The sequence below is a fragment of the Lissotriton helveticus genome, chromosome 1_1, assembly GCF_964261635.1.
Source record: "Lissotriton helveticus chromosome 1_1, aLisHel1.1, whole genome shotgun sequence".
In the NCBI taxonomy this organism is placed as follows: Eukaryota; Metazoa; Chordata; class Amphibia; order Caudata; family Salamandridae; genus Lissotriton; species Lissotriton helveticus.
The window spans coordinates 1,628,507,971-1,628,527,109 of record NC_136057.1 but is presented as its reverse complement, the minus strand read 5'-3'; the positions used below and the strand labels follow the sequence as shown (position 1 = coordinate 1,628,527,109).

At 45.3% G+C, this 19,139-nt stretch overlaps 1 protein-coding gene across 1 annotated transcript in view; it reads left to right on the top strand.

The window, feature by feature from the left end:
• The window catches only part of LOC144764805 (uncharacterized), a 581,674-nt gene that overhangs the window by 160,019 nt on the left and 402,516 nt on the right, over positions 1-19,139 (top strand). Inside the window, exon 3 of the mRNA XM_078650300.1 lies at positions 5,853-5,979. Within this exon, the coding sequence (XP_078506426.1) occupies positions 5,853-5,979 (127 nt within the window). The remainder of the gene's footprint in view (positions 1-5,852; positions 5,980-19,139) is intronic.

The window sequence follows — 19,139 nt, the reverse complement described above, 5'->3', positions numbered from 1 at the left end:
GGTACGAGGCAATCAAAATATGGTACAACATTTGGCTCAATCGGGGTCTTGAAATCAACAATGCGCTTTGGGATGGCCTGCAAAATGACCCAAAGTCACACTACGCTAAGTATTTAGATGCCTCATTTCAAATAACCAGGAAGGTAGACCTCTGGCATCGGAAATTACCTTCGACATCATTCCAGCTAATTATGAAAAAGGTGGCAAAAAGGCACTAGCTAACAGATGACAAAGCAACATTAAGTGGACGAGCTCACGAATGGATGGTATTACATTCCTTCACCAAGCCCGAGCCAGCGGCATACCTGGACCTTGCCTTTTCCCCTCATTTAAAATCCAAGTTCTAAGAACTTTGTATGGGGAAGTTGCCTTCCAATGCCGACCTCCCCAGCTGGAAGTACCAGGGCTCAAAAGCATGCAGCCTATGTGGGTCATCAATACAGGACTTCACACATCTAATATGCCTCTGCCCAACCTTAGGGCCCTACCGCCGTCAACTGTTGAGGAGGCAGTTCAATGAAAGAGACATCTGCACCTGCAGATCCGCAATACTAAAAAGTTTGGACCCCAAGGACCTCCAACAAATCTGCCAATTGGCAACATTTTTAATCTGCTATGAGAAATTAATGATAGTGTTACAGGCCACAATATTGTTTAGTGGACCCTCCCTGCCTTTTAACAGTTATAATGTTGTAAATAGAAATAATGAATCACATTTTTATGTATTGAATAAAGACGGCGGTGTATCATCTGTCTATACGAACTTATTTCTCTCTCTTCATGTCAAAGAAACTGGGGTATTTTGCCACCTAGACGAAGCGTATTTTATGTATTGGAACATTGTGATGATTTTAACTAACTATACAATAAAGACATTTTTTCACTTTTCACTTCATGCTATGTGAAGCCATGTCTTCACAATAACTACATTAAAAGACCCGATTTGAATATGGTGCTTGAGCCTGCAGTTAGAAAGAACTGGTACATTTGTATGCAGTAGCACCTGCACTGGCCCCCAGGACACTTTATTGCCATCGACTGGGAAGACATTCAGATATCCGGAAATGTCTGTAGCTGGAAGTGTATCCCAATATCGGGGAGCCGGCAAGGCGAGGACACGGCAGGGTGCAGAGTACATGCGGCAGCCTCTGCCCTACCACTTAGTCAGCAGCTTTTAGCAGCCTGGGATTTCCTGATGAGTGGGTCTTCCTGTCGGAAAAACGTCTAAATAATTTTTGTTGCCCACAAGTACAATCAATTAATAAACCAACGTACTGTGAGGTGTGTTTTGTGCTGCTATAGATGAAAGTTGAGAATTTATTTTTATTTTAAGCTTTATAGAGCGCGTAGTAACCCTAGAGCATCCCAGCGCTAGAACCAGAACTCAGGAGAGGTCAGAATCGAAGGGGGGGGGGATTTAAGGAAAGAGAAAGGTTTTCAAGGCCTTCCTGAACTGGAGAAGATTAGGTTCAGTTCTCAGTCTCCGAGGAAGGTTGTTCCAGTGCTTGGCCGTGTGGACCGAGAAGCGGCGTCCTCCGGACCGGGCCTTTTTGACTCTGGGAACAGTGATGAAGTTCTCTCCGCCTGAGCGGAGGACCCTACTCGCATTGTAAGGGATGATGAAATCCTTGAGGATGGGTGGGCCTTTGTCATGGAGGGTCTTATGGGCCAGACAGAGGGCCTTGAAAGCCACCCTTTCTCTGACTGGGAGCCAATGCAGGAGCTTCAAGGCTGGCTTTGCCGAGGATCTGGCGGGGGTGTCGGTAAGTAGGCGGGCCGCGGCGTTTTGGACTTTCTGCAGGGTATTGAGGGTGGCTTCGGGGGCACCCAGGTAGATTGCGTTGCAGTAGTCCAGCCTCGCCATAATGAGGCCCTGAATCAGGAGTTTCTTGGAGGTAGCGGGGAGCAGGGGGAAGACCTTTCTGCAGGCCCTAAGGAGTCCAAAGCAGATTCCTGCCGTTTTTTTGGCCTGTGATCTGAAGCTCAGGTCCTTTTCGAGCCATACGCCCAGGCTCTTGACCTCCTCCTTCGGTGTAGGGGGGTCACCTAGACAGACGGGCCAGATGTCAGGCGGCAGGGAGGGCTCTTTATGTCCGAGCAGCAGGATCTCGGTCTTGGACCCGTTCAGTTTCAGTGCCGAGGAGTTCATCCAGTTATGAATTTCCGAGAGACAGCTGTGAAGGTCGGGTGGGGATTGGTGCGGGTGTGAGAGGGTTACCACCAGCTGGGTGTCGTCGGCGTAGTTGATAATCGAGACGCCGAACGGGTTGACCAGTTTCTCCAGCGGGGACATATACACGTTAAATAACGTAGGGCTAAGGGATGAGCCCTGCGGTACTCCACAACGGAGGGGGATTGCGGGGGAGTGGCTGTCATTCTCCCAGACTTGGAAGGAGCGTCCGTCTAGGAAAGATTTTAGCCACTTCAAGGCCGTGCCCCTTACTCCGATGTCTCCCAGTCGTTGGATTAGGGTGTGGTGGCTCAGTGTCGAAGGCCGCACTGAGGTCCAGGAGGATCACTGCCACTGATCCTCCCGTGTCCAGAATGCTTCTGGCCTACTCCACTGCTGCCAGGAGGGCTGTGTCAGTGCCCTGTCCTGGACGAAACCCTGTCTGGGAGGTCCCGAGTAGGTTGTTGCTCTCAAGGAATAGTGATAGTTTTTTATTCACTAGCTTCTCCGTGATCTTGCTATTTCCTGGGAGGAGGGAGATAGGTCTGTAGTTGGCTAGGTCCAGGGGGTCTAGAGAGGGTTTCTTTAAAAGGCCTTTGACCACTGCCGCCTTCCAGCTAGGAGGGACTAGACCCTGCGAGAGGGAGGAATTAATGAGGGACGTGAGGGGGGGGAGGATGGTGCTAGACACTTTTTTCAGAAAACGGAGGGGGGCGGGATCGCGAGGAGAGCCACTTTTAATTGTAGCCAATGTCGCTGCTACCTCTTCCGTAGACACTGGGCCAAAGGTGTCCAGAAAGGGTAGGTTGCCATCAGGGGAGTGAGGGCAGTAAATGGGAGATTTAGAAGGATCCCCGCCCAGGTTGTCAGCCGTGATTGGGGGTAGGTCCGCGAGAATTTTTTGGATTTTCTCGTCGAAGAAGGTGGAAAGTTTAATGCATTTGCTTTCCGCTGCTTTGGGGTCCAGAGGTTTTACTGGGGGGTCTGGGGCCTGGAGGAGTTCCTTAAGGACGGCAAAGGTTTCATGTGCCGAGCAGGAGGCGTTTTTAATTCTATCTTCGTAGAAGGCGCTTTTAGTATTGAGGAGTTCCGTTTTATAGGATTTTAAAGAGGCCCGAAATATATCTTTTTTGTCTGCCTTTTTATCTTTCCTCCAAAAGCGTTCGTTCCTCTTACATTCCTTCCGTAGTAAGTTTAATTCGGGGGTGTACCAGGGGGAAGGGGTGACTCTCTTGGTACGTTTGAGGGTGCTGGATTTCGGGAGGATGTCGTCCAGAGATTGGGAGATCCATGTGTTAAATTTGGTGTCAGCAGTGATGGTGTCTTGAGAGGGGGGAGGGGTATCTTCACTTAGTTTAGCTGCCCATTCCTCTGGGACCAGTTTATGCCAGCGTCTAATAAGGGTTCTGAATTTAGGAGGTTGAGGTGGAGGGATGTTAATGTGCCATTCGAAGGGGACCAGGAAGTGGTCGGTCCAAGGGAGGGGGACGTGGGGGCGAGTGCTCAGATCTTGGATGTTAGTGAATATGGGATCGAGTAGCTGTCCTTTGTCGTGAGTCGCCTGTGCGTTTTTTAGGCCGAGGCCCATAGAGGAAAGATCTTGTAGGAGTTCTACAGCCTGTTTGTCGACTGGGTCCAGGAAGTGGATATTGAGGTCCCCCAGTAGGAGATAGTTGGAGGAAGTCGTGCAATCCATGGTGATGTGGTCAGTGAGTTTGCTAGGAAAATCGGTGAGTTGGCCAGGGGGGCGATATACAAGCATTCCCGACAGGGATGTTACTGGGGAGATTTGGATGGAGAAGTGGCAGCTTTCACAACCTTTGATGTTACCATCCGAGATTCTACAGGAGAACACGTCCTTAGATATTATGGCTAGGCCGCCTCCTCTACCAACTGGTCTATTCAATGAGCAGATTTGATAGCCCGGAGGGAGTGCTAGGACTATATCAGGGCCATTGTTGTGAGTAAGCCATGTTTCAGTGAGAAACAGAATGTCCATAGCGTGGTTTAGAATCAAGAGGTTAATTTCATGCGCATGTTTAGCGAGCGATCTGCAGTTGAGGAGGCCTAGTTGTAGTCCGCCTGGTGCTGAGTCTGTGCCAGGAGGGTTGCAGAAACTGCAGCCGGTAAAAGGATTGTCGCCCGAATAGGTGTAATTGCAGAGGGGGTGTTTTTGTGTGTTCAGGGCCAGGAGCCTGTCCCGGGTGTAGTTCGGGCATTTCGTGACAGAAATGGGCAGAGTAACTGGGCCCGGGTCCGGCTGGGCCCGGACGGGCCCAGACGGGCTTGCCTTTGGCGCGCCTTCGGCGCGCTGACGGCGCGCCCGCTGCGCCCGTCCGCTGCGCGTCCGAATGCGGCACATGATTTTATACCGACGGGGGGGGGGGGCGTGGCCAAAAGTAGTGGGCGTGGCCTGTAATCAGGCTCACTCGCTAATGGCGGTGAAGGAGACTTTTCTTCCCAATGGCAGCGTTTAGGTCGGCTGCACGGGTGTTTTCAGAGCCTAGGTGAGTGCCCCTAACAGGTTAGTGGGAGGTGTACAAATTCTAAAATCAATTTACACACACTTTAAAAAAAACATAAAATTTTTCATACAATTTTTCAGCAGAGCTCCCGGCTGTGCCTCAGGAGTATAGGTTCTGAGAGAGACTGGGCGTCGGCGCTTTAAGTAGTCAAGGGGGCGTGGCCAAAAGTAGTGGGCGTGGCCTGTAATCAGGCTCACTCGCTAATGGCGGTGAAGGAGACTTTTCTTCCCCGTGGCAGCGTTTAGGTCGGCTGCACGGGTGTTTTCAGAGTCTAGGTGAGTGCCCCTAACAGGTTAGTGGGAGGTGTACAAATTCTAAAATCAATTTACACACACTTTAAAAAAAACATAAAATTTTCATACAATTTTTCAGCAGAGCTCCCGGCTGTGCCTCAGGAGTATAGTAGAATTGGCGTGTATACACAGTTAAATAGTAGAAAAAGTGTCTCCAAATGGCTTCTATTGGTGGCTGCCAGTGGACAAACAAACTGTCACTAACAAGCAGACCCCTACACACACGGACTACAAGAAATATGTAGTGTCAGTGGATTTGGACATTCCTACCACATCCGATTAAGATGAAAGGTAGAAAAATGCCAGCTTTCATGTTGGTGAATAATAGTAGAGCTGGGAGTTCCTGTTCATCCATTCTTTTATTCTAAATGGTACTCTATTGCTTGCTTCTGGGCCCTACCAAAAATGTCTTTTTGCCGTGACTGGTAAATGCTGATAGGTGAGGTCTCAAGAGCATAGTCTTTGTATGTAATGCAGCAGGTTTCTTCGGGGGTCAAGCTTTCTTTTAGCGTATTCAAGGGGATTGGTCTATTGTCATCTGGCTTTAAGCTATGGTGACGGTGGTTAGAGCACTAGAGTTTACATATCTCAATTCCATTCCTCTTAACTCAGCCAGTGGATATGTTCTATCCATTGCTTCTGTCAAAAACTGCTACAGATGAGGAAGTGAGGAGGTCATTGGTAACCAAGCAATTCTGAGAACTTATTTCAGGAATGTCTTTAACAGGTGATGTGATTCTTGCATTATTTCTATTGAGCATTGGTGGAAGTTATTTTTCAAATATTCTGAGGTGCCTCCACCTTGCGTTGTCTTGTTGGCTTTCTCTTATATATTGTATGCATGTGCTTCATCTCTTTGCACAGAGCAATCCGAAGGCAGCGAAGGATGTGGCAACCTGCCCATACAATGCTCGGCACCGGGTCCCTAAACAGGAGCTGCAGCTGCACATTTCAAACTGCTTGGACAAATGCCTAACTGAGAACTTCCAAGGTAGGTGTCCCCATGCAGTGCTTGTAAATACTAGCTCCTGCAGCGTCCTTAGAATGTCTATCTATTGCAAGACTTCGACTTTGCTATTTCCTTTAAAAGACATGGCAATTTCTCTTATCAAGACTTCAAAATATTGTGATTCTGTCTTTTGCTTTAATATAATCAAAATATTGGTAACTGAAATACATATTGGAAAAGTGTATTGGCAAGAGTCTTTTGCTTCGTCTAGCACCGTCGTCCCTCACCAAATAACCTGGAAGCTGGGAGAGCTAGAACCATGTTCTCCTTACTTTAATTTAATGCTGGGGAAATGTGTCACCTAGCCTGTTGCCCCAAATAGAACTAAACTCTGATTTTGGCCTACTTTACCTGGCCAACTCCTGGCATCATGTATCCTTCTCTCTAGAAGTAGCTAGCACTTGCGCAAACTTTATCTCTAGGGCATCTTGGTCACACATTTATATATGGCTACCTTCAACTTTTTCTCCTGACAGGTAAACCACAAAAGGAGAAATAAAACGAGCATTATCAATGCCAATAGGTCTTGCCTTTGAGAACTATTGGCTCTGCCAATGCCTTTTGTTTATGCTGTACAGCATGGAAATAAGAAAGAACAAGCCATGGTAAATGCATTAGGTTTCGCCTATGTGATTAATAATAAGCTGTTTTTTGTTGTAAGTAGTAGCTTTCTGAGTAGTTGTACAATATAATTTACAGAAATTCTGTTAAAGTGTTGTGACTTGTTTATGTGCGAAAGGCAATATATTGTGCTGTTACAAGTGGTATTGTACGCGTAAGTAATAGCAACTTTTTGAAAAATGAAACGAAAGGGGAAATAATAGAATTGATTTATGTAATAGCAATATTATCTGTTTAGAGGAGTTCTGACAACTTTTGGGCCCTGTGCCACTGCACATGCTGCACCATTCAAATCATGCTCCTAGTGCCTGCAAGATAACTGTATTTGTGCCTGTTTAGTAATAAAATGTAGCAATATTATTTAGAGAATTTATGACCACTTTAAACCCCGGTGCCACTGCACCTGCTGCACCATTCAAATCCTGACCCTATTGCCTGTAAGGTAAATTAACTTGTGACTGCCTGTTTAATAGTATAATATAGCAAGATTAGGTGTTTAGTGGGTGCCTGGAGCTTTTGGTCCTGGTGCCACTGCACCTGCTGCACCATTTAAATCATGGCCCTATTGCCTTCTAGATAAATGCACCCGTGACTGTCTTGTTTAGTAGTAAAATATAGTAATAATCTCGGTTTAGTGGGGTCCCTAGAGCTTTTGGCCCACTTGCCACTTCACCTGCTGCACCATTCAAATCAAGTCCCTCTTAACTGCAAGGTAACTGCACTTCTGACTGCCTGTTTAGTTATAAAATATACCAATATTCTGTGTTTAATGAGTTACCTGGAGCTTTTGTTCTTGGTGTCGCTGAACCTGCTGCTCTATCGATATCATGATCCTAATGCTTGCTAGATAACTGAACTTAACTGCCAATTTAGTTGTACAATATAGCAATATTAGGTGTTTAGAGGAGGTCTGATAACTGTCGGCCCCGGTGCCACTGCACCTGCTGCACCATTGAATTCATGACCCTGTTGTATGCAAGGTAACTACACTTGTGACTGCCTGTTTAGTTTTGAATTTTAGCAATAATCTGCGTTTAGTGAGGTTTCTAGAGCTTTTGGCCCCGATGCTACTGCACCATTCAAATCCAGTCCCATTTAACTGCAAGGTAACTGCAATTGGGACTGTCTGTTTAGTAGTCAAATATAGCAATATTATGTCTTTAGAGGAGTTCTGACAACTTTTCGGCCCAGTGCCAATGCACCTGCTGTACCATTCAAATCAAGACCCTATTGTCTGTAAGATAACTGCACTTGTGGCTGCCTGTTTGGTAGTGAAATATAGCATAGTATATTAACTGTAATTTTAACGTGCAATGTTTATTACAACATTTAGGATTTAATCATAATGACCAGATAGATTAAGTTGAAAGAATCAATTCAACAATGCCTACACAATGCTGAGAAATGTACTGAGGCATGAATAGGAAATGCCACAAATATTCTAAGGCTGAAGCATCTGCTTTACACAACTAAGTAATAAAAAGCATGCATACCAGCATACTGTTACAAACTGTCTGCCTTTTCTGTGGGAAGTGATCTTATCTTGACATTGAATGGGGTTTGAACAGCTTTTGGAGAAGTATCGTAAATGCATGCAGCCAGAGGAAGTTAACAAAAAAAAGTTCTACACAAAAGCGAATGAACACAGTAATTGGTGATGGGAACTGATAAGTGCCCCTTTTATAAGCTCTATTAAATACAAGAGATTTCACACTCTGTGCAGGTGGAACCTAAAAAGGCACAGTGACTGACTTCTGATGGGGATGTCAGTGTGTAGGTGCCTGCAGGTGTCTTAATTGTAGGGGGAGATTCCAGCAAGTGAGAACACAGCAGGGGGTGCAGAGAGAAGCACAACTGGTGAGCGCAATGCTGAGTGTGGGGTTGTAGAGATGCACATAGGTGAGAGCACTGGAGGGAGAAGGGCATGGATGAGAGAGCAACAAGGAGCATTTGAGGGGAGACCACCGGAAAACACATGCACTCATGTAGTACTCAAGCAAAAAGAATTAAGTAGTTTCCTAAAAGATCAGTGAAGGGACACAAGGAGGCTATGCTCCAGTGGAGGGACAAGCTCAAGATGGATAAGGCAATCCATGGAATAAAAAGTAAGCAAATTGGAATTGCAGTAAAGCCAACCAATGGTAAGCAATGGGCATGCTTTAAGCCGCTGCAAGTTTTTGATAAGCTGACAATAAGCCGTTTGCAACCATAGTGCTTGCCCTGCCTGAAAACGAATAGGAAGACTTTTATTTACAGATGTTGTTGCACACCAGCTTGTGGCAGTAGCCACTTTATAGTGCTGAATTATGCTTTCTGTTGATCATTACTGGCCTTTTACCCTTTCCCAGATGTGGGTTCCATGGCTAATGGCAAAGGGTCATACGATGATTCCTAAGTAAATGGCAACACAATTGTAAGTATTAGGCTTCCCAGGTCCCTGTCCGTACAGGAGAGGTGGTGAATTGACGACTTCCTCTAGCAGAAGTGGAAGATTATCTGAATAGACCTGTTTTAATTTTTTTCTAGATTACTAAAAGGCTAATGAGGTTCTGGAGGTCTAGGTACAATGGGTTTCAGAGTAAATTGCATGAAGGATAGGTTGCCCTCCTTGCCGGGTACAGTAAAATTGGCTTGTGAAATCAGATTGCATTGCTTAATATCTGGTTCTGGGTGGGTGCATATGGTTTGAATAGTGTTCGTCATATTTGACCCAGATCCTTCTTGTCTTTGAAGGGGCTTTAACAAACTTTTACATTTTATTTGCTTTGTTACTGGAATCGAGGGTCTTTGAGATATGTGTTCTGTTTTGTTTTTTTAGGCAGGATCTTGCTACCTGATTACTTTTTTTTGGGGGTGGGGGGCACAGCCATTTTACAACAGCTTTGTTTTTTCTGTTAAAAAGTATTGATTAATTTAATAGAATTGTAATATATCTATGTTGTCCATAGGAAAATTAAAATCACATATTTTAAATCCTGGACAAAAGAACCAATCTCAAAAAATAAAACTAAGCAAAGTATAAATCAAAGCATAATTAAATACAATAATTGGACAGCATTTTCCTCATGAGTTAAGTGTTCTATAGATGCTAAATAGGAATTATTCGAAAATAGTGAGAATAAATCGGAAAGAAGTAAAATACAGTAGGTGTTAGTTATTAATGAATACATATTTTAACAAAGTCTTTTTCAAAAGAGAGCAAATATAAAATTATTACTGCTCAATATCTTAATAAATACCCATATATAAAATAGACCAAATTGTAATATCAATCCAATAACTTCAAGAAGGCTTAAAACCATTAACATCAACTATAAAGCAGAGATGGCACTTATTCAGTTTTAAAGTATGACCGTAATAACATTGGAGCCAGAGTGTTTATTAATATCCAAGTAGTACAGTGACATATCTGCGAATTATCAAAATACTAAATTGCTCCATAACATTGTGCCATTGTAGGAAGTTGGCTCTCAATATACTATACCAAAGTAAGATATAGTGTGCACAGCAGTGGATCCCCAGGGGTATAGCAGAGGTTAAATTAGATAGTCACTAACTGCTCTATTTGTGGTAGTGTGGTCGAGCAGTTGGGCTTACCAGAAGGTGTGTTAAGCATTATGTATTCACTGAGACAAGAAATGATGAAACACACTCTGAGACAGAGTCCAGGCCAAACGGGTAAGTATAAAAAAGGTATACCTATGTTTTATTTCTAGAACTAAGAAGAACTTGGCACAGGTAGGTAAAATGTACTTTCGAATGCAAAACTATACACAGAAATGAATGTAGATGAAATTAGTACCGTTACAGATTTGTATTTGCTTTAAAAACCATTCCGAATACTTTGAAAATACTTTGGATTACCTTTGCGTTGCTTTTTAGTTACATCGTCTACTCTGGGTGATATGCCTAGATGTCACACTGTGGTTCCTATCCTACAAAGGTAAGTAAGGCAATTTACTTTTCAAACCGAACTTGCTTTTTGTTTCATACAGAAAAACAGGTTGACACTTAGAATTTTTCAGAGGAAAAAACAAAAATTGGGTACCTATGGATAAAAAGAATGTTATGGGTTTACAGGTAAGTAAACAACTTACAATGCTGGGTGTCAGGGAGGGGGGGTTAGAAGCAAGGTTCAAGGAGGCACTCAAGTTGCACCACCAGCATCACTAGGGCAGCTGTGTGCAAAGTGCTGAGGCCCAATGTTAGCCAATGGGGCTAGGGGGGTGTCTGTTAGGAGTTGCTCATGAACAGGTTACTCAGTTGTGGGAGCAAAGATCAGCACTGCAGGTGCCAACAATCCACACAGGAGCTGCACCACCAGCGGTACGGGGGCGGCCAGATGCAGGGTGCCAAGGAGACGTCTGGAGCCCTGTTGATTCCAGTGAAGATCTCCGGTTCAGAAGAAGTTTTGGGAAAGAACACAGGCCCTGAAAACCTGATTGGCAAGGGCACATAAAGTGTCAGGCAAAAAGTGGGGGGTAACCAGGCAAAAAGGGGCCCTTTCCTACAGTCATCAAATTGTAAACAGAAGAAATGCAGAAAGTCAAAGACTTTCAGAGCTATTGGGCCCATACATCGATTCTGCCTTTGGTGTACAATCTAATATAGTCTGTTTGTAGATCGCATGGCTACCCAGGGGCCTCACAGCATTATTGTACCTCAATAATTTCTTCCGTTTGATTTTCAATATTGAAGATGTAGTGGCAGGTTCTGACAAAGTTTCCTGGGGGTGACCACTGGCAGGAGAGGTAAGTTGGGGTGATGGGGGATGCCTGTATCCCATTGGACGGTCTTCTCACCATCTCCGGTCACGGTTGGGGGGACACCTCAGGTTGAGGCTGCAGGCGTCTGGTAGAAGATCAAGACATGTCAGGGATCACTGGATCCCAGGTCTGGCTCGCTGGGGAGACCTCCTTGTGGTGTTGGGCCACTCTATTTCCTTGTTCAGCATGGCTCTTCGGTCCTTCTTCTTTCTTAGTCTAGAATCTGAGGAGGCAAGGTTCAGGGTGCCCCGTAGATACTACATTTTGGTGTGTTACAGGGGTATGCAGGTTGAAACCAATGGGTCCCTTCCTTTGGGTGAGTACACCCACTATTATACCACCCTCCAGTGGGAGTGGGGCATGCACCTCTCTGATTGGCTGTGTTCCCTCGAGATGGTGGTTACTGAGATGTGCTTCACCTCGCCTCTCCCACCTGAGGGGTGGGGTTGGCAAAGATGGGCACACCTCTTCCTAACTTGGTTTTCACACTGATCCACCCGCCCAAAGTGGGGGTCAGAACCGGTGGGAGACAGTTGGGGGCAGCTAAAGACTGGGTCCGCTACCTAAGGCGGCAGGCCTTTGAGACTTCCCCCTTTGTGGACCCAGCCCATCTTGGGGGAGGAGGTATGACACCTCTGCCCAGGGTGGGCTTTGTTTCTGGACCCAAGGAGTGCAGGCCCTCTATCCAGAAGTCCAGAAACCTGTTTGTTGGTGGCAAATGATGGGTAGCCTTTCAGGAACCACACCAGGGCTGGTCATTTTTCAGGGGGCATCTCTCAGATGACCTCTGAGTTCATTTTACATTAAAACCACACTGGCATCAGTGTGGGCTTAATGTGCTGAAAGATTTGCTGCCAAACTTCCCAGCTTTCAGTAAAGCCATTATGGAGCTGTGGTGGTTGTAATGACTAACTCCCAGATCATATACTCTTTATGACTCCACTACTAAGAATGAATTTAGACACAGTAGGGGTAAAGGCTCATGCGACTGTGTCCTCACCTGTGCTCTAGTGCACCCTGCTAGAGGGGTGAATTACCTAGGCCACAGGCAGTGGGTTGCAGGCATGCCACACAAGGATGTGTGCCATGTCGACTGGCAGTGTGTGGGTGTTAAGGTGCAGGGTCTATAAGAGTATCACAACAGGTGCTGCATCCCTTAGTGGCCTTCCCTGGTCACAGTGCCCTTGATACCCATGGTCCCTTTTACCTGTGGCCAGAGATGTGCTAACTGTGGATACAACAGGTACAGTTTTGGGAAAGAACACAGGTCCTGAAAACCTGATTGGCAAGGGCACATCAAGTGTCAGGCAAAAAGGGGGGGTAACCATGCAAAAAGGGGCACTTTCCTACAGTCCTCAAATTGTAATCAGAAGAAATGCAGAAAGTCAAAGACTTTCAGAGCTATTGGGTCCATACATCGATTCTGCCTTTGGTGTACAATCTAATCTAGTCTGTAGATCACATGGCTACCTAGGGGCCTCACAGCATTATTGTACCTCAATAATTTCTTCAGTTTGATTTTTCAGTATTGAAGATGTAGTGGTGGCTGTAAAGACCTGCTTAGGCATGCACAACAAACTAAACAAAGTGTATGGAGATGCAGGGGTGGAACATTGAACCTCAGAGGAGGGTACAGCTCCTGGTTTTGAATGGGAGGGATGGCCCGCTGAGTGTATTTAATGTTTCTTTTTTTTTTAATGTTTAAAACTTTATTGTTCAGTTAATTAAAACCATAACAAAATTTCCTTTGCACTTGTGACACAATGTTAAAATTTAAAATTAGTTAAAATACATCTTCAAAATTTACATCAAGATAAAATTCAAATAATCATTTTAAAAGGACAAAGAAAATGAAGTTTCAGAAAATCACAGTACAGTGTTAGAGGTATTAGTTATTTAACAAGCGTTTTTCAAAGACAAGCAGAAACTTTACAATCGTACAGTTAATTTGTGTGTCCTAGATTCCAAACAGCCTATAATAGCTGACCTGCAGGTGCGTAATCCCTTAATCAGAAAATTATTCTTTAAAAGAAGCATTCGCTCCTGTTTCAACTTTGTACAGTGACAAATAATGTGGATTATATCCTCTTTGGTGTAATCGCAGAGCCGACCGGCAATAGATCCCGTGTGTTTCCAGGCTGGTGCATCAGCCAGTGTTGGGTATTTTCCGAATCTTAGAGCCATCAACCTTTTTTTAGTAAACACTGAGTATGTAGAGTCCAAATAGAGCGCAGGAGTAAGTAGTTTGTAGCTATTAATTATAGCCCAAGAATGTGAGCGATGGGAGAAGATTTCCTTATCAATAAGTAGAGAATGTAATTTAGCGGCTTTGTTTATTACCTGTTTAAATGTTTTAAACGGCAAATTTTTATCCCATAGCTGGGCGGTACATGTTAATTAGAGTGCTTTAATCAGGAATTTGGTTGCCTCTGATCTTGTTCCCATTTCGACTTCTTGCCACAAGAATTTGTTTGTTATTATCAGTGGCGTTCATTTTGATACGGTACCAGGTTTTAATGCACGTGTATAGTCTTCCCACAGACTCATTCATGAGACCTAATTCTAAGCGCATTTGCGCTGGTGAAGCATCGCGAGGAAGTTGAAAGGCTTTCTTATAACTTTTGGTAATCAGGCTATTCAACAAGGCACCATCCTTACCGTGCATTGCTGCGCTTGCGTATGTTAGGGTGGGAAGGGCTTTAACTGCTATTACCGTTAGTAGTGGTTTGAGCGAGGGGCCCTCTAGTTTTTTGTACAAGGAGCTAAATGCGAAGATCAAGGCTCCAGTTCGTTGCGCAAGGTAATGTTTCTGGGCTTTTAGAGTCATCTTATCATCAATAAAATATCCCAGATATTTATAATTTGAGACCCTTTCAAGCCTTTTGCCTTCTATGCAGATATTGTAATCTATTGAGCGCCGATTGGAAATTAACATTATTTTGGTTTTAGATAAATTCAAAGTCAGTTTGTTAGCAGACAAGAAAAGCGAGTTCCGCTGAGTGGAAATGAAGACCGCACACATAAATGTGTTGTCTATGCTGATTGCAGAGCAAAGGGATTGATACAGTGACATGTTTCTGGTTGCTGCAGCTTAGAATTACCAGGGTTTGTCATCTTTATTTTTAAGTAGGTTCAATAACCATGTATCCCAACTAGTTATTTGTACATAGCGGTGTTGTAGCCTCTGTTGATTTGCAAGTGTATTACTTTCTGTTTACACCCATTTATGTAACTTCCTTTTCCATTATTCCCATATAGAGGACTGAAGTTCTTCCGTTTCTGCACCAGTAGTCTTTATGGCCTGCACGACACAGAAATCATGAACCTGTTTGCACACCTGTGTTTTTTCGTACCTTCAATGACACCTTGGGAATCCCTCTGTATATGTTTGTTACACTTTATATTGTTTGTGTAATGCAGTCGTAAAAAGGGTGCGTTTTGATACATGTTCTGAACATGTGTAGGAACTCTGATTTGGCTCCTTAACATTTTGAGCAACTGTCTGGCACAGTGTGAAATATACTGTTTTGTTGGGTAGGGTTTAGTATTGTCTGTGGATGACATTAAATTAATTTAAACTAGTCATTTCTTGGTACTGAACTTGTGGCTTAGTCATTTGTGTAAAACCTGTGTATCCTTTTTGGCCCCACCATTATTGAGCATTGCTTTGAGCAGTGTGTGGGTTGGTGGATGAATGTTTCGGTATATTGATAAGTCAACTACTTTAGGGTTGCCAGCATCTGCCCAATTCGCCTATGAGCAGTCCGGTTTCCTTTCTTAACTTGGGAGTGTAGCTCAAGGGTGAGTTAGAAGTGTATGCTACTTTTGTTTGGGTTTTTCTCCATACTTTATGCCAGCAATCTATTTACCACCTCTGACAGAGTGCAGTGTACCAGTTCATAAGCCAGAGTATCAATGGCTGTCGAAAGAAGTGATTTGCCTACCAGAGCCTCACAGACCTGTGTAGCCTCAACAGGCAAAGTGTCAGCCATCCAATGGACTGGCCACTGAAGTTGGGCTGCAAGATGATCATTTTTAAAGTTTTGAATGGCAAGGCCACACTTGTTGATAAAGCGCTGAACTTTACATATGGCCATGGCCACTCCAAATCCAATCCCTCAAGACTATATTGAGTTCTGCAAAAAAGTGAGTACGAGGAAAAGCTAGAATTGTTGTGGACAGTTGGAGGAAACGTAGTATTAGAACCATTTTATGAATGGTAATCATTACTATCACTGCTAATGATAGTTTTGCAGCATGAATCTTTTTCTGGATTATTATTCCATCATTAAATGGTTGCGTCTGGAATGGTCTAATTTCTATTTCTTATTTAAAATGTTTTATTTTTAGGTCTCCTGGCGTTTAACAGCGCGTCAGCGCTGTGTCCGCCAGGAGATCTTTTGTCACTGACTGTGCTCCCCAGGAGACAGTACTGGCCGCGCGCATTTTGTCTCCGAGGAGGCGATTAGAGCTGGCCACGCGCACGCGAACGAGCGCTGTGGCCAGCTGCTGTCTCCTGGGAAGCTCCCACACGCATGCGCATTCACACAGACACAGACACACACACGAGCACCCATGCACGCACGCACATACATACATACATACAGAGACACACACTCTCCCATGCATACACACACACACGAGTGCGCCGAGGCCCCCCCGCCGTCGCATACACACACACAGACAGTTTGGGGCGCGCGCATCCCCGAGGCCCCCCCTCCCCCCTCCCCCGCCGTCACCATCGCCTACACACACGAGCATACACACACACAAGTGCACCAAGCCCCCCCAGCCTTTTGAAACTTACCTGGGCAATGTCGGGGACTCTTCTCTCAGCACGCGGCGCCCAACCTCCTGCTAGCGCGGCCCCGGGTCTCCACACCGCTCACAGGAGCCCCGGGCCGCGAGACGCATCGACTCCGCCTGCCTCCTCTTCCGGTCTGGACGTGGCCCCGCCCCCGTCACAGGCGACCGTGCCTGACTTCCCCTCCACTCCTCGTGCTCCACGTGGGACCCACGTCCTCGAGCATGGATTAAAGGGACGGCGTCGCATTTAACTTGCTGCTCTAAAGGTAAAAAGATATTGGAGAGGAACAGCAGGAAACACTGGTTTTCAGGCTCAATGCTATGAGAAAAAAATTTGTGAAAAAGCTAAGAAGGCAGGGGAAGATAAAGCGAAAGAGTGAATGGAAACTGTCTTCCTATCTGCAGCTTTGCCGCGGTCCCAGCAAGTGGGGGGGTGCTGTTTGCCGCACAGAACTCATCAAGGCACTATTCTGCCTTTTCACCACATTGACACGCAGCAGCGAAGAGCAAGGAGGTTGGTTAGCATATGTGGGTCAGTGCCAGCCATACTCCCAGGAAACAATGGCACCAAAAGTCCCGGTCGGAGGAGGAATGAAGGGGAAGACGCGCTCCGATGTGAGTGCTGGCTCCTCTCCAAAATCTGCAACATCATCTGACCCTCAGGCCAGACCCGGCGGGGGAAAGAAGCAGTCTGTATGAAATTCCACAACCCGGATGGAGTAGGCGGAGGATAGAAAAACCAAGGGCGGAGCTCCATCTCAGCCGCACGCAAGTCAGCCCTCTGTCCTGGACCTGCTGAGAGCCGCACCAGGAGCTAAGCATGCCGTGACTCCGCAGTCACAACGACAAGAAGAAGATGGAGATGGAACAGGTGAGCAAAGCCGAGGGGGTAGTGTTACAGGCAGTGGTGTGATGGGGTGGATGTTGCCATAACAACTGGTAGATGGGCATGAGGCTTTTCTCGAGACTGTATCTCTATTCATATCTGTGCCCGTATTTCTACTTGAAATCAGCGTGGTAACAGCGAGCAGTCAATTGCCTCCCGCTTCCCCCTGCTTGCAACCGGGCCAAGGGACGACGATGGGTGTAAGACGGAGGGGTCTGGGGCTCAAGTGGAGGAAACAACCTTAGAAACCACCACACTAAACCCCTATCAGGAAAATGCCCTAACCACGACCCAAGCCGCCTCCTCGAACCATAGTGAGCAAGAAATGGATTGCTTATTTTCCCTCTCAGATGGAATCTGATCAGAGTCAGGCTCAGGATCAGATTCACTAGGTGACTCGAGCGAGGAGATTTCGGACAGTGATAAAAGAGACCCAACAGTCACAATGCGTAAGGCAACAAGAAGAACAAGCCACCCCAATCTGCATAAAAAGCCTAAATTGGTATCATTCAGGGTAAGAATTACTCACTAGCCTGACAACACCACCCCCAAGGTGACAGCACACTTCCCTCAATACACCCAACCCTAGAAACTGTTCTTCAATATATACTCTATCATTGTGAGGAGACGCGCCAAGATAACAGGCGAGCGCAGACAGCCATGCAGAAGATTCAAGGGGCTGATAGGAAAGTCGCAAAGTCATGCTGTATAATCAATGAGTGCCTGACAACCCTGTAACCAAGAACAGAAACTCTGGAGAACGACCTGGCAGACACATGCGAAATTACTATTGCACATGATGCTCAACTAACTGACATACAATGGAAGTTAGAAGACCATGAAAATCGGCATCCCTGAAAAAAACTCACTACTCTGCACTCACTACTCACTACTCACTACTCTGCACTCACTGCTCACTACTCTGCACTCACTACTCACTACTCTGCACTCACTACTCACTACTCTGCACTCACTACTCACTACTCTGCACTCACTACTCTGCACTCACTACTCACTACTCTGCACTCACTACTTTGCACTCACTACTCACTACTCACTACTCTGCACTCACTACTCACTACTCTGCACTCACTACTCACTACTCTGCACTCACTACTCACTACTCGGCACTCACTACTCACTACTCTCCATTCACTACTCTGCATTCACTACTCTGCGCTCTCTGTAAGCTCACTGAAAAGTTTAGTTGTGCTATTGAATGGTCAAAGATCCTCTGTTCAATGGTACTCATTTTATCGACCTTAGAAGGATGAAAAGCCATGTAAACTCATGTGGAATCAAACAAGTGAACATGTGAGTATAGGAGAGCAAACACAGATCCTTGGAGTAGGCACATTAGCTCCTTTGGCCACCAGTGTAATACATAACTGTTACCATACCACATGTCCCAGTAAGATAACGGTGTTCGGACAGTGTAGTGACACACACAGTAGTAAAAACCTGCGGGTACTTGGTGTACCAGAGGGAAAGGAAGGGTCGGGTACCCGGTTGTACATGGTTGATATGCTATCTAAAGCATTTCTGGACACAAAACCCCGTGCTACGTTGGTTTATTTTTGCAATGTTTTACTGCATCAGTCTATCAATGATAGAGCTAGGCCAGCAACGGAGTGGGAATAGTAATTTTTACCCCTACGCTATCCAACACTTTCCCTACTGTTGCACTCACTGGATTGGGAATAGTAATTTGTACCCCTATGCTATACAACACTTTCCCTACTGTTGCACTTACTGGAGTGGGAATAGTAATTTTTATGCCTACACTATCCAACACTTTCCCTACTGTTGCACTCACTGGAGTGGGAATAGTAATTTTAACCCCTACGCTATCCAACACTTTTCCTACTGTTGCACTCACTGGAGTGGGAATAATAATTTTTACCCCTACGCTATCCCACATTTTCCCTACTGTTGCACTCACTGGAGTGGGAATAGTAATTTTAACCCACACGCTATCCAACACTTTCCATACTGTTGCACTCACTGGAGTGGTAATAGTAATTATTACCCCTAGGCTATCCAACACTTTCCCTACTTTTGCA